Source organism: Cyrtonyx montezumae, unplaced genomic scaffold (genome assembly GCF_038088225.1).
Source record: "Cyrtonyx montezumae isolate F1298 unplaced genomic scaffold, pur_monq_1.0 scaffold_13, whole genome shotgun sequence".
In the NCBI taxonomy this organism is placed as follows: Eukaryota; Metazoa; Chordata; class Aves; order Galliformes; family Odontophoridae; genus Cyrtonyx; species Cyrtonyx montezumae.
The window spans coordinates 1,090,633-1,106,331 of record NW_027071859.1 but is presented as its reverse complement, the minus strand read 5'-3'; the positions used below and the strand labels follow the sequence as shown (position 1 = coordinate 1,106,331).

At 46.8% G+C, this 15,699-nt stretch overlaps 1 protein-coding gene across 1 annotated transcript; it reads left to right on the top strand.

Annotated features, from left to right (window-relative positions):
- Nucleotides 1-1,618: 1,618 nt before the first annotated feature.
- Nucleotides 1,619-14,246, top strand: MEP1A (meprin A subunit alpha). The gene is made up of 14 exons (XM_065730423.1): nt 1,619-1,837; nt 1,923-1,947; nt 2,045-2,098; nt 3,206-3,246; nt 3,353-3,431; nt 3,732-3,849; nt 4,486-4,661; nt 7,685-7,906; nt 8,487-8,636; nt 9,832-10,047; nt 11,049-11,504; nt 12,830-12,997; nt 13,573-13,780; nt 14,053-14,246. The coding sequence occupies exons 1-14, from the start codon at nt 1,754-1,756 to the stop codon at nt 14,198-14,200; spliced, it is 2,145 nt and encodes a 714-aa protein (XP_065586495.1). The 5' UTR covers nt 1,619-1,753; the 3' UTR covers nt 14,201-14,246.
- The last annotated feature ends 1,453 nt before the right edge of the window (nt 14,247-15,699 follow it).

Here is a 15,699-nt window from a genome sequence, read left to right as displayed (position 1 = left end):
GTGCTGACTGGGGCCACACGTTGGGCAGACTGGGGGATGAAGGCTGCGCTTGGGTGGGAAGCTATGCAGAAGTGTTTTCTGATGGTCACTGGGCTTCACCATGCTCCTAGAGATGTGAGAAGGAACACACACGGAGATAAACAAGTTATTAGAAGTACCTGGTCCAGGGTTGTCCAAATGGGAAGCTGAGTTTCACAGCAGACAGAAGCGAGAGTGGCTTCAGTGAGCTGTGCCAAGGGAGGTGCCAGCAAGAGCTGCTGTTGGCAGTGCTGGTCGCCCAGTGCAGGGCCTGGCTGCAGCCTGCAGCTCCCTGGTTCTGGGCAACGTGCAGGCAGTGGGGACAGCAGCACATGGCAGTGGGGAGAAGGGGTTCTGCTGCTCTCATCCTGCAGGGGTTCACACTGGCATGGCTGGGGGGCACGCAGCGAGTGGCAAAAGCCAGCCCGTGGAAGACCCAGCAAGCAGGGAGCAAAACAGAGAGGAGGCTTGCTTGTTGGGGAGGAAAGAGAACTGACTCGTTTTCAGAGGAACAAATGTGCCTGTTGCTCTGTTGGCTGTTTTCCTGTGGTGTTCAGGGTGTGTGCCTTGCTGACCCTGAGGCTCTGGCTGCATGACTGAGCACATGGTGCAGGAGCTGCTGTGGGGCCTCTGCTGCTGCAGCACTCGGCTCCCAGGCAGACAGCAAACAGCCATGGGCACAGCCACGGGGCACAGGGAACCCCCAGTGCCACGCAGCTGGAAAATGCATGCCCTGCAGTGAGGCAGTGTGGTGAGCTCTTACATGAAGCCCTGTGCTGCTACAAGAAGCTGGTTGCAATTGGACTGTACAAACCAGGAGGCACCAGGGAGATGGAGAGGTCAGAAGAGTTACCACCCTGCCCCACGGATCCATTGACAGTCCGAATATGAAAAACAATTATTTCAAATACATTAACGTGAGTAGGCATGGGGTGGTACAAAGCCATGGTGGCTGGATGTTAATCAATTCCTGACCCATCAAGGAAGGCAGGGAAGCCTGCTGCTCTGCCTGTGGGGGAGCCAGCTCTCTCTATGAAAGGCTTTCAGGGCACAGAACTGTTCTCACAGCACTTCTCTGTGCTTCCCAGATAAGGGCATCTCACTGGGATACAAGCACTGGGCATGCTGCTCACTCAGCTCTGCTGGAGTCTTGCATCCTCCATCCAAGGATGATGGACGTAGCTATCTCTGGAAGGCAGGGGATGTTGTGCATGGGGGATGTTGTACATGGAGCCATGGGTCCTGGGGTGGCTCGACCACGGGAAGGTGCTGTCAGGGTGCTCATAATCATATCTCTTTTATTTCTAATCTTTATGATATAATGTTAATTATTAATCGAGATAAATGCCAGCTGAAATCCTAATGTCACCGGAGTGCTATAAACCCAATAATTCTGTTCAGGCATGTGGCTCAGCACGGCTGAGGTCGTAATGCTGGCAGGCAATAAACACAGTGGAAGGAGTCAGCAACTTTGGGCCCTACTGAGATGGTACACAAATCCCACGTGAGCTTTGCACCGCCTGAAACTGGGAGCGACCACATTCCTCTCTAACATTCCTCAGAAGTGGACTTGGGTAAATGACAGCAGCGGTGCCATCACCTGCCATCGAGGGGGGCAATCTTGCTGTTATGATAACGTTACAGAGGTGGAAAGCTGGAAGCTGGTTGGCTGGTGCCTGTGGGAAGCTCAGCAGCATGCCCTATATATTGCCGGGGATGAGGGGAGCCAGCTTTGATGTCCACTGCAGAAATGGGCACCCGCAGCTCCCTGCTCTGCCTGGCATTCCTGTTCTGTTATTCAGGTGCCACTCCAGTCTCTGTAAGTAGAAATCTGATTTCTACGGGCTCCTCTCAGTCCAGAGGCACCCCATACCTTATACTGGCTGTGCATTACTCTCTTTCAGGTTGAGCATCTCTCCAGTGCATCTGGTAAGCACTCTGTGAACGGCTTTGAGTTTTGAAGCATATTATTTTGCCTGCTGTGTGCCACCACATCTGAACATACCATGTTCTGTCTGTCTTGCAGCCAGAGAAGATGATGCTGATGAAATAATCAAAGACATTCCAGAGATAAACTTAGGTGAGTGTGTCTAACTTCTTCAGCAGTTCTGAATCTACCAGCACTTTCTTCCTGCACAGGAATCTCACAAAGGTGCTCAAGGAGAGGCTCACAGTAAATACTGGGAAAAAATACTTTGCTGTGAGAGAGGTCAAACACTGGCACAGGCTTCCTGGAGAGGTGGCTGGTGCCTGTGCCTGTCAGTGCTCCAGAGGCATTTGGATAAAGCCCTCAATAATATGACTTGACTTCTGTTTAGCCCTGAAGTGGTGAGGCAGTTGGAGTGGATGTTCACTGTAGGTCCCCTCCAACCAAACTATTCTTCTCTACTCTACTCTACTCTACTCTACTCTACTCTACTCTACTCTACTCTACTCTGCTCTGCTCTGCTCTGCTCTGCTCTGCTCTGCCCTGCTCTGCTCTGCTCCACTCTATTCTTCCCTGGTCTACTCTACTCTATACCAAGCAAAATGCTGATGTCTCAGGTCTCTCTTGTATGAAATTGTTGTCTAGGCATATTGCAACCCTCCATAAGCAAGGCATGCAGATGCCTTCTACTTCTGTTGTTTAGATGGACTCCTGCTGTTAAGACAATATCACTTTTCATCAGTTTGAAGTCTCTGAAGTCCCACCATCTGTTTATGATTTTTATAAAGTTTTATCAAACTTGATAGCTTGGACCTTTTCTTGAGCTTCCATAAGAGAGGCAAGGAAAGCAAATGGAAATGACGCAGCAAGTTGTACAGTCTTCTATTTTATTATTATTATTATTTCCTGTAATTCCATTCATCCATCGCTGGTGCACTGTGCAATGTTTTTTCCTGATGCATTACTCCATTCCTCTCTATCCTCTAGAGGACTGTCCCACTATGTGACTGTTGCCACAGCCTGGCAGAGAGCAGGAGGCTCTAAAATGAGACCTGGGTGATAGGCCGTCACCAGATTTCTGCCACAGAAAATGCAGGCATTTCTTAATATTAAATACTGAGTAAAAGCTGGGGCTAGACCTTGTTTTTCTGTAGATGCTTGTGGACATGACTTCAGATGAGTATGCTCAAGTATGGCTTTTGAGTTAAAATGGTTATTTGATATTCAGTTTACATTACCTTTCATTAAATTGCTTTTCAGCTGCTGGACTGGACCTCTTTCAGGGTGATATCTTGCTTCCTGTAAGTAATGACAAAAACTTCATTGCTGGCATTTGCCCTAATTGCACTTTTGGTACACCTCAGCCCATCTCTCCATAGCACCTCCAGCTGTTCATTCTCTTTCCAGATAAATCAGAGGAATGCCTTACGAAATGACTCCTACAGATGGAAGTTCCCTGTTCCCTATATCCTAAGTGACAACCTAGGTAATGCTGATACTCCATTCAAATTTTAGCTCCAGTATCTGGAATTGGTGCTATACAAAAGCTGCTTTTTTTGGAGCTGTTTATCTCACATTAAGATTCATTAATAACCAGATTGCTCCACTGTATCAGAGCCCTTTTTTCTCCTACAGCTATCTTAATAAAATATAGTATAATAAAATTTGATCAGCTCTGTTTTCACTCATTTTTCTTTTGGTCCCATGCATAAATCCATGTGGATTACCTCTCTGGGGCAAGCACCCCCTGTGTGCTAAAGGTGCTGTGTTCACATCTGTTTTCCAGATCTGAATGCCAAAGGAGTCATTCTCCAGGCATTTGAAATGTTCCGCCTGAAGTCTTGCGTGGATTTCAAGCCGTATGAAGGAGAGGCGAGCTACATATTCTTCAGAAAAGAAAGCGGGTAAGGGAGCATCAGCTTCTGCTTATTTCTGCTACATGGAACCAACGAGAATCCATTTCATCCGACTCCAGAAGTCTAGCAGTCCCATCTGAGCTGGTGGTTGTTGAGAAAAAGGGGCCACCAAGAAAGCACCTCATCGTAGAGCCTGGGCACAGCTGCCTTGCTCTGCTGGCTGCCTCCTCAGGTCAGAGGACGGACTTGAAATGGGCATCTAGTTTGGGGATGGTTACCAAGAAGCCCTCTGTGAATCCTTCCACATCACACAGAACTGGCCCCAGTCTTTGCAGGAGAGTTCATCACCATACTGAGCTTGCAGTTTCTGTGCATGTACATTGTTTTGTGGCAAAATGACGGCTGATATGGGGCAGAACTTCTGTGGCTCTCAAAAATTGGGGGTGTGTAAAACACTGGCCTACTGTAAATGATAGCAAGTATGCTTCTGGGGCTTAGTCTGCCTTCAGAGTAGAGCATCTGGTAAGTGCCAAGGAGCTTGGTCAGCACATAAAGTATAATTTATAGTAATCATTTTATATTTAAACCTTTTATATATGTATGTATTTTATTTGTTAAATTCAACAAGCAGACACAAACACAAAAACTCCTGATTACAGACAGTAAGATCCCTCTGTTTCTCAGGTGTTGGTCCATGGTGGGGGACCTGAAGAATGGGCAGAACCTTTCTATTGGGGCAGGCTGTGACACCAAAGCAATCGTGGAACACGAGATCCTGCACGCCTTGGGCTTTTACCACGAGCAGTCGAGGATGGACCGAGATGACTACGTGACCATCTGGTGGGATGAAATCCTCACAGGTTGGTTTGGAACTTCAAGTCAGGTTTCTGAAGTGCAAGCTTCCCAGTATCTTCCTTTTTTTCCTGCTGTTTTCTTAAAGATATGGTTTTAAAGACACTGGGGCACCACTGGGCTGTCCTTGTAAATCAGTCTGTAACAAGATTTTGTTCCAAAGTATCCCATGAAAGACCAGAGACTAAGGTCAGGGGAGAGGATTGGGGCTCGGAAGACCTTATTTGCCCTTGCCTCCAGAACTGGATGTCTCTCTGATGTTAAACAAATCACTTCCACTCTCTGAGAGTCTATTGCTGCATATTTGCAAATTGTAAACTTACAGGGATGGTGTCCTATGGGACTTCACGTGTGCTGAGTTTGGAAGTGGCTCTTTTTTAAGGAAAGGTCTCAAAATCTGAAGAGGTTTATTCGCAGACATTCAGATTTTCCAAGAACTGAAACTGTTTCCTTTGGGAAAAAAGGAGCCCCAAGGCAGTTTGATCGAACAGGACATGGCTGAGCAGGGCTCTGCCTTGCTGGCCCCTGTTTTTTCTGAAGAGGAGTGACTGGGAGCCTGCCAGAAGCTCTGGTAGGCATGCTGGCAAAGACCCCAGGAACAGTTTCTTGCTCTCAGTGCTGATGCTTTGTGATGCCAGTGCAGGGAAGGTGCCCTGCCATCACTCCCTGTGGGAGCCACATCACTTCAGTCTCCAGCATTATGCACTCAACATCTTTGCAAATAAGGGAAAACAGCTGCAAATGACTCATTAGAAAATAGTAGGGTACAGGGGATGTTGTGTTCTCTTTTGCATAGATAAAATTACCAGTACAAACAATCGTTACTGACCTGGCAGTATCTTGAATTGCTCCAGGCTGAATGGCCACGTGTACTCCTCCTTGCCTCTGCCCTGTAAATGCAGTCTCTTCTGGGGTATCTGAACAGAGATGGGATTTATCTGCTGATCTTGCAGACCATGTTTTTTACTGTGACCAGCAGCTCTAAAGCCAGTTCAGTTTCTTACTAGTTCAGTCTCAGCTTGAATTGAGGTAATGAGGTCTATTAGTAGCACCTAGATCTGACCTGGAGCTCCGTTATGCTGCGTGCTGCAGCTAGCTGCTTCCAGAGCAACAAGTCTTACCAAGGGCTTACAGTGCACCTCTGAGCTACACAGTGTACAGAAACATTGAAAAGTTTGACAAGACAGTGTTGATTTTCCATGTGTTCATTTTTTTTCCCCTGAAGACTTCATTGGATCCTTTCAACTTTACTTCTACTTGAAGGGAGCATATAAACAGGAGGGGGAGTGTCTGTTTACACGGGTGGATATTGCTGGGACAAGGGGGAATGGTTTTAAACTAAGACAGGGGAAATTTAGGTTGGATGTTAGGAGAAAATTAGGAAATGTTTCACTCAGAGGGCGGTGATGCACTGGAACAGGCTGCACAGAGAGGCTGTGGATGCCCCATCCCTGGAGGCACTCAGGGCAAGGCTGGATGTGGCTCTGGGCAGCCTGCTCTGGTGGTTGGTGATGCTGCCCATGGCAGGGGGGTGTAACTGATCTTTGAGGTCCTTTTCAACCCAGACCATTCCATGACTCAATGGACTTCTCTGTGGTTTATTAAGGAGCTACAGATCAGGAACACCAGAAAAACAGATGATGCCTTTCATGTGATACTGTTCTGGATAGACCTCAGGGGCTGGTCTGATACCATTACAGTCCTGTCACACAATCACAGAATTGTAGGCGTTGGAAGGGCCCTCTAGAGACCATCGAGTCCAACCCCAATATGTATATATTGTCCAAGCCTCTCTATATTCTACCCATTTCTATCCATAGTATGAAATCTTGTTCTCCATTTAGGGAAATAAATAGAAAACTTCTAGTGAAGCCATTTGGAAGGACAACAGGGATGGAGATGGAATGGAAAGGTTAATTTGACAACACTGTTTGTCTTGGACTTTGCCATTCTGCATGTAGGGAACATGAGCACTACACAGCCCTGCAATGAAGACTGACACACATGGCTTCCACCGTGGATAGGGAGTGCCCTATAAAGTCGATCAGGCCTAGTTCTGGGGGGAAATGAGAAGTTTTGGTTCATACATCATCTGACCACTTGTAAAACAGAACATAAATGCTTAGTAACAGTATAAAAAACAGCACTATTGCACGTGCCTGTGTACTGCCAAGGTTCTGCCTCCAGCTATAAAAAGTGATAGCACGTAATTAGCAAGGTTCCCATCATTTTTTGATAAAAGGTGCAATTCAAACATCTGAAGAACATCAGTCCAAGTTCTTATATAATCTCAAGCCTTGGACTGGAGACCTTTGTGCCCAGAATGGAGTCATGGGGGAGGGCAGCCTTTAGGACAGAAGTTGTTATCCCTGGGAGCAGTCACATGTTGCTCTTTCTCTGAGGAAGAATGCCAAATATTTTTGAAAGTATTATTTGTAGCTGGACACAGTGAGAAACTGCCTTTGCTTCCATCCCAAAAGGTGCAACGTGGCTCCCTCCTTCCATCCCAGCAGGCACCTGCAGAAGCATTTTTCCAAAAGACATTTCCCTAGAGGTATCAGAGCAATGTCATCAATATAGGGCAGTGCCTGGGGGCAATCCAGGGCTGATGTTCATCCCTGTCATCTTAAAAAGCAAAGGGCTCAGGGGCTCCTCCTTGTTTATATGCCATCTATTATGCTGGGAAACTTTTGCATCAGTATTCACGGGCTGTAGAACAGAACACACTACTCCTCACATTTAATCCTTCAGGATGCTTTCCGTTTGACCATGTGGTCTGATCTCCTACATATCAATCTTTGAAGCTCAGGGATAGTTCATTTTGAAGCTCCTGAAGTCACATGAGGATGCAGGACTGCAATCTAAACAAGATGCTGTGTTGTAAAAATTACTTCATGAGCAAGTCCTGTTAAACTTGTGTATTTTGTCATGCAGTGATTGCCTTCAGGTCGATAATTCTGCCCCAGAAAGCTCTATCCCAGGGGCTGTGCTGAACTGCTGAAATGGTGATGCACTTTTCTATCCCCACCAGGCAGAGAACACAACTTCAACAAGTACGATGATGGCTACATCACTGACCTGAACACGCCCTATGACTACGAGTCAGTGATGCACTACGCCCCGTTTTCCTTTAACAAAAACGAGAGCATCCCCACAATCACCACAAAGATCCCGGCGTTTAACGACATCATTGGACAGCGCCTGGATTTCAGCACCATTGACCTGGAGAGACTCAACCGCATGTATAACTGCAGTAAGTCACCATCTACACATCACAACCCACTTACACTCGAGCCTGGCTGCCTCACCACCCTATGTCTAAGAACAGAGCATCTCTTCTCAGATCCCCTCGGAGCAGTACCAAATTGGGTCTGTGGTGCTGAGACCTGAACTGCTCACTCCGTCCTCGTCCCTCTCCTTGGCTCTGCTGACTGCTCACTTGTAAGAGTCGAATCGGTCAGCAAAAGCTGAGCCATTCACAGCTGTCCTTCCACGATGCTCCTGGCGGCTGAAAGTTGAGGTTGTTTTCTGGCATGTGGGCAGTTTCCTCATGCCTCTGCACGAGGTGAAGGCAGCCGTACTTTGTCCTCTTTTTAATGACATTCAGTCTTAATTAGATTGTTTTGCACCTCGGGTTGCGTGACTCTGGAGTCTGACACTCCATTTACTTGATTTCTGGTCCAGTTGAGGATAGCATCACCAGGTGTGATTGTCAGCAAGCAGCTGTCATCCCCGTGGCTCTGCCGTCAGAAGCATCCCCTTCAGAAAGACCCCAGCTTTGTTTTAAATAAGTTAACACTTCGGTGGTAATTGTGTGTGCATCTTTTCTTCAGCTGCAACTCACACCTTTTTGGATCAGTGTTCTTTTGAGTACGAAAATATCTGCGGCATGATTCAGGGCACCACAGATGACTTAGATTGGGTCCATCAGCAGAGCAGTCCTACAGGAGAGCAAGACCACACGCTTTCTGGGCGCTGCACAGGTAAAGAGCCATGTCAGAACACTTCCCCGTGGGAAAGGGGTTTGCTGGGGTAATGGTCACTTTTGCACATCTGTGCTTTAAATGCAAACGTGTTTAACAGCTTCTCTGGACCTGTCACTGCAGTCAGCCCTTCCCAAAACCCAGCGCTGGCTGTTCTGAAAATACACTGTTAAAGCACTGCGTTTAGGAAACTACCCAGCAAACCTCCCAGCTGTAATAGCTTCAGGTCGAAGCACCCTTTTTCTTCAAACAAAGCACCCTTTTTCTTTGCACTTGACTCAGCACGGTGGGTCTGAGCATATGGTTGCATTAGTGCTCTCGTTAAGCTTTTTTCAACATAGTTGAATGTTGTCCACATCAGCACTATAAAAGGGGACAAAGAACAATCTTAACTTTTAATACAATCTAGAAAAGGATTTACTGCAGCTTCCAAAGTCTGAATAAGAGTTATGTTGCTCCATGATAAGAATGGAATAGCACTCTATAAGCCATCCATAAACATGTTTGCGAAGCAAATAATAAGTTGATTTTGAGGAGTGCTGTCTCTGGAAGCAGAAGAAAGTTGCAAAGTTTTTATGATAGAAATCTGAGCATTATTTTCTTTTTAACATTCCAAACAGGGCAGAGTCATCCCCAGTGAGAGTTACAGCTTATGAGTCAGAATGAAGACTAAATACAATCACTTCTGAAAAGCAAGGTCCTGATTTCGTTAGACAGGGAAAGCTTCTACAAACCTTAAAGAAAGAAGAAGTGGTTTTGGTGCTAAGTATTGTCTAATCAAAGTGTGGAGAAATCCTAGCCTGGGGCACACTCAGCTGTACTTTGGTACTCTTTGAAGAAGGCAAAGCTTGACTTACTATAAATAGAAGGAGGCTGTTCCCCTTACGTGACCCAGCCACTGGAGGTGATACAGGACATGATCTCTAAGGTCTCATCTCTGTGTTATCTTCAGTGGAAGTCAACTTAAAAGCCATCTGCTGGTTACTTGCAGGCAGCATGGATCACGTTCCTGAAGCATCCAGCCTAGACCAACTGATGCAAAATGGACAGAAGCTGCCTGTGCTGAGTTCCACAGATGTGCTGAACTGCTAGCCCCGTTCCTACCCCAGCCCACCCTGAGTGCTTACTGCCCACGTGCACCATGCAGCTAGCTGGCAAGCTGCAAACAGATAGTGATACTCTGCTTTCTTGACAGATGCTGGCTACTTCATGTACTTCAGCACCAGCTCTGGAAATGCAGAAGAAGTGGCAGTCCTTGAGTCCCGAATCCTTTATCCCAGGAGGACTCAGCAGTGCCTCCAGTTCTTCTATAAGATGTCAGGAAGCTCATCTGACAAGCTGGTCATCTGGCTTAAGGAAGATGATGGGACTGGAAATGTTCGCAAGATGAGGAAAATTGAAACCTTTCAGGGTAAGTCTAGAAATACGAGGAACGAGTAGAATTTGGGGGGAGAAATAGTTGGCTCACAAATCAAAACATTTTCCTTGAGCTACCAGGACAGCACCTTGCAATCCAGCTGAGGATTTGGGTATTCTGTGAGCACATTTAGCTTTGAAGCCGTGGGTTGTAATAATGTAATTGATGTGCTCCACAGCAGAAATCACAATGCTCCTGGTAATGTCAGGTCATGCTTAGTGAATCGAGGGGCCCCATAACCTGCTGGAGACTGCTGGCTTGACTTCCATTGGCTACCACATCATCTGCCAGTGAGCTGCTCTGCTGTAAATACCCGTGCTCATCCGTTAGGAGCCCAGCCTGATTTTCCATATGTCTGGAAACAAAACTACTCTTAGGTCTTACAGGTCTTAGGTAGGACTTAGGTCATGGTTGGACTTAGGGTGGTATGGTTGGGTCGTGGTTGGACTTTGATCTTTGAGGTCTTTTCCAACCTGAGTGATTCTATGAATCTATGATTCTGGAGATGTGAATTGAGTTCCTGCTTTGGGTGTTTGTGCTGAATAGTAGAAATTCGCCTTCTGCATCACTGTGCAGTTGTCAGTGCAGTGCTATCCATACCCAACACCTGTGATCATCTGCCTACATAATCCTTCTGCATTATGCAGGGAAGGACAAGGCTGTGGAAAAAGTGGCCAGAACAGTAAATTCTAATGTGTTGTTTCATTGCTTCCCCTTCACTTCTTATGTCTTTGCCTTTAGCGTGCTGTCCTTAATCCTACAGCCTGTTATTTGCTAATGTGTGAAGAGTTCCTACAGCAACGTGTCCGTAGCATTTAGTTGACGCAGTGTAAATGTAATCTAATTGTAATACTAGCTTAAGGTCTCTAGTCTTCATGACTCCCTGAGAGGTCAAGCTGTCTAAATATACAGCTGGAGTAGATAACGAGGAATAAGCTTCTTCATCATCTCACTAATGGTGCTGCTGGCAATGTCTTGTTTTCCTTTCACTAAAGCGGATAGTGACCACGAGTGGAAAATCGCCCACGTAACCCTCAGTGCTCAGAAGAAGTTCCGATACCTCTTCCAGGGACTAAAGGGCAACCCCAGCTCCTCATCTGGTGGGATCATTATCGACGATGTCACGCTCACGGAGACCCCCTGCCCCACAGCTGTGTGGGTCGTTCGGAATTTCAGTCAAATCCTTGAAGCTGCACCCAGTACTGTCATTCAGAGCCCCCGGTTTTACAGCCCTGAGGGTTATGCTTACGGCGTGAGTTTGTACCCCCAGTCCACAACCAGTGGCTACGCCCGCGTGGCCTTCCACTTGTGCAGTGGAGAGAATGATGCTGTCCTGGAGTGGCCGGCTCTGAACCGCCAAGCGATGCTCACGGTGCTCGACCAGGACCCTGATGTTATGAAGAGGATGTCTGCAAGCAGAAGCTTCACAACAAGTATAGGCCAGACATACAGTAAGTGTCTGCCTGCAGAAATGGTGAAAATGAAAGCCAGGGAGGGCAGAGGACAGCACGGGGCTCACAGCTGGACAACTTTGGCTTCATTGTCCAGTCTGGGACATTTTCCTGTTTATGAATCAGAATTCTTGTCTGCCAAAGTTCATCTAATGTGAAAAGTGAGGCGTACTGCGGAAAGTGATGAACAACCACTTGGACATCTATCTAAATTGGCACCTATAGAATGGTTTGAGTTGGAAGGGACGTTACAGGCCACCTAGTCCAGCCTCCCTGCCCTGGGCAGGGACACCTCTACTCGGCCAGGCAGCCCAGAGCCCCATCCATGGCCTCAGACACCTCCGGGGATGGGGCACCACCGCTCTGGGCAGCAGTGCCAGTGCCCCACTGCCCTCTGAGTACAGAATTTCTTCTAATACCTAATTTTAATCCACCCTCATATAGTTTAAAAGCAGTACCCCTCAATAACAGACTTGTAGAGAGTTCTTCTATGCCGAAGAGCTGGCAGTTCCTATTCCACCCCCAGTCTGACCATGATGATGTGTGTGATTTGTCACCACAGCGTGGTGCAATGCCAGGAGGGTACTTTATTCCACTGCATCCAACAACAATTTAAAATTACAATTCAGGGACCTGGTTAAATTGAACTGTCTGAGATCAGTCTGCAGCATGTGAAGCCCATCTTGCTGGGCCTGATGCAGCCTGAAGATGTTCACAAGGGGCTAGCTAGCTCCAGGTTCATGTAGCACACAGCACCATGGTTACACAGGTCCATAGTCCAGCCCCAGGATCTCTTGTGGGTGTGATAATTCAGAAAAATAAGGACAATACTGAATTCACCATGGTACGATATGCCAGAGATGAGTCTCCATCCCTCTTCACTGTTTTACAGTGGAAGTTTGGTACATGGCTTTTCACTAAGACGTTTTGAACCTTAGGTGTGAATGTGTTGAACAGAGCAAGAGCAGTGAGCAAAATCTGCTAGACTCTAAACCATAAAGAAACCCTACAAAGTGATGAAGAGGTGTCCATGAGCAGGAGAGAGCTCTCAGCTGGTGGCAACAAAGAGCTAATTAGTGTTTGGTCAGTCCCCAGTGAAAGGGGAGCCCCTTTGTGCCCTCACATAGGCCCAGAGGCCACTTCTAAGCACCTGCTGGCATCCATCATTTGTAAGCTCTCTGTGATTTGTTCGGACATCTGAGCCCTGAACTTGATTTTGCAGCATCAATCCTGTTGAACGCTGCAACGCACAGAAGAAAATTATGTCCTGTTTTTAGGCTGCAGAACTTTGTGGTCCTTATTTGTCATTCATGTTCTCTTTGTAGATGGAACCTTAATATGGGAGAAACCATCTATTAGTGGAAGCTTTGATGCCTCATGCAACTGCTACAGAACAGTAGACTGGGGGTGGTCCAGCTTCATATCCCACAGACAGCTGAGACGAAGAAGCTTTCTGAAAAATGATAACCTGATCATTTTTGCAGAATTTAATGGTGAGGTCCTTCTTTCTGATTCTCCTTGCAAATGGCAGTGGCTGATCCTTTCTATTGCTCGTTTGAATTACTATCACCAGATGGCTATCAAGCCAACTTCTCTTCTAATGGGGATCAACACTGAAAAGCATTTCCGTGTCTTGGTTTCAAGGTTGTCTACAGGTTTGTGAATTCCAAGGGATGTAAGTGGTAAAGGTTTCTGGAAAGTTTATTACTTAGACATCCTAACCTAACTTCTTAGCACCCTAACCAGTAGCCATGTCTGTTTCTGAGCTTGGAACATACTAAAGGGCCTTCCCTGTTGGCTCTGCTTTCAGACAGAAAAGCCACACTTGGCACAGCTTTCCAAAGCACAGAATCCCATTGATTTCCATAACTAGCTGCTGTAATTTCAGTATTATTTTCTCCCTTCTGCCTTAAGCACACAAAACTTGCCACGGTATGGCACAGGCCCTGCAAATGTCAAATGGACAAGGAGCACCCTCCAGCCCAGCCTCTGGGATGCAGAATAATAAGTATAATAACATCAGCCACTATTTTCTGATATGTTTCTCCTCTGCTTCTGTTTTTAAAAGATCTGACTCACCTCAATAACACTGAAGTCCCCGTTGTGTCCGAGCAATTTGCTGTCGCAGAAGGCCACATGTTTGAAAGGCAGAAGAGAGCAGCTGAGGAGATGGAGCCCATGCAGCACTGGCTGCCTTATCAGCAGGACCCGTGTGATCCAAACCCCTGCCAGAATGATGGAGTCTGTGTGAACGTGAAAGGGAGACCAAGCTGCAGGTATCACAGATCTCCACCCTGCTTGCCTTGACTTCCTTTTGAGCCAAATGGAGCAGCTAGTAAGTGTTCAGAGCTACAGAGCTCAGAGCTCTGAGCCACTGCGTTTGCAAAGAACAGTAGGAACTTGACTGTACCACTGTGTGGGATTGCTGTGATGCACACCCAGCTAATGGGAACTGCCCATCCAGAATAGTGAGTGTGAGGGTCTCAAGGTGGGCCTACAGGGCAGAACAAGACTCCTGATCCACATAAATCTCTGCTTATTTTCCCAGGTGCCCATCAGGACAGGCCTTTTTCTATACAGGTGAGAGGTGCCAGTCCATGCAGGTCCACGGGAATATCCTGGGAATGACAGCTGGTGGAATCGCCGGAACCATCGTGCTAACCATCGTCCTCATTTCCATCATGGCTAGAAGATAAAGAAATGCAGAGGGACAAATCCAACCCTGGTGTTGTTTGTTTTTTTTTTTTCTCTACGGTTCACCAGACATCAGTTTTCAGTGAAAAACGACCAATACAACTTGTACCAGACCAGCCAGCATCTGCATGTTGAGTGCTCTGCTGACACCTTGGCAGCTCTCCGATTATTTGGCAGTTAAAGTTCTTCACACAAACAGCAGTCCATAAAAGCTCATACCCTGCCTCTCTTGTGTATTCCTTTATTGCTTTGTCACTTCGTTCAGTAGCAAGTGGCTGTGCTGAGTCCGTGCAAGTAGTCCCAGTCCCAGTCCAGACTTAAATAACTGGAAAAGCCACATGCAAGCAAATCCATAGAGATTCTAGAAATGTTCTTATAGAAATTGCCCAAATACTTAAAGGGTGTACGCCCACAGCAAGCTAAACCAGTGCATCAACACTTACCTTCCACTAAGCTATGCTGATTTATAAAATCTGAGTGGCTGTTGCAAAGAACTCATTGAAAATGACTATTATGCACTTTTGGCTGATTCTCCACAAAGGAAATAAATTCATCTCACAGCTCATTGTCTTTCTAGAAGACATTGCCAGCACATAGGCAGTGGGACATGTTCTCTCCTGCTGACTCTGAGGCCTTCTGGCACGAGGCTGCTGATGGCTGCAGCTCTCTATTTTTAATGTCAGCTTGAGCTTTGTGTGTTTGGGTTTTGCTGCTTCTCAGTTGAACCTGGAAAGCACGAATTGCTAAGGCTCTTAACATCTGTATTTAAGCTCCTAAACCAGGCCAGGTGTGAAGTTACCCAGAAGCATGGACAACTGCATTTTTCAACCTGAGGGACTGGTATCCTTTCCCTCTTGTCCTTGCCCTCTGGGAGGAGGGCTGTGATAATCCTGAGCTGTCACCTGGAATTTCCCTAGAGAGGTGATGTCTTTTGGAAAGCAGCTCAGATTTCCTTATCCTGAAGCACAGTATGAAGGAGAAAAGGTGCTTAATGCGCAAACTGCTGACTTTCACTCACACACAAAGGAAGGGTAGATGCTTGTTTCCAGCTCAAGCCTGCATTTAAGGCATTTATTTTCTTGAAAGCAAAGAACTGCACTTGTGGTTGTCCTCTGCTTAACTTGCACCATTTGCTGAGCAGTGGCATTATGTTACAGTGAGCAACACCTTACTCTCTATACCTCTACCCATAGGCTCTCAGTGCAGGACATAAGCCTTACTTGGGTGTCCCAGCTCAGTCTGGGTGCTGGGGATGGGTTACAGACCTGCGTAGGGCTGCAGCTGCCACTGTCTTCCCTGCCTCACATCTATGTACCTCACAGCACTGATCTGCAAACAAAAGCAATGGCCCAAGCACAGGGGACTGGAGACCTGACTTGTGGTGAGTGCAGACTCAGCTTCTGCTAAGGGTCCCTAACGACAGACAGAAGATTTTGGGGTGATGTTGGATATTTTCAGCATTGTATGTGCCTTGTCACCCCTTGGAAAGCAGAAAGAGAAA

Coding starts and splice junctions, on each gene's coding strand:
- MEP1A (XM_065730423.1), top strand. CDS start 1,754: ATGTCCACTGCAGAAATGGGCACCCGCAGCTCCCTGCTCTGCCTGGCA. Junction 1,948..2,044: donor GCATCTCTCCAGTGCATCTG/GTAAGCACTCTG, acceptor TCTGTCTTGCAG/CCAGAGAAGATGATGCTGAT. Junction 3,432..3,731: donor TATCCTAAGTGACAACCTAG/GTAATGCTGATA, acceptor TCTGTTTTCCAG/ATCTGAATGCCAAAGGAGTC.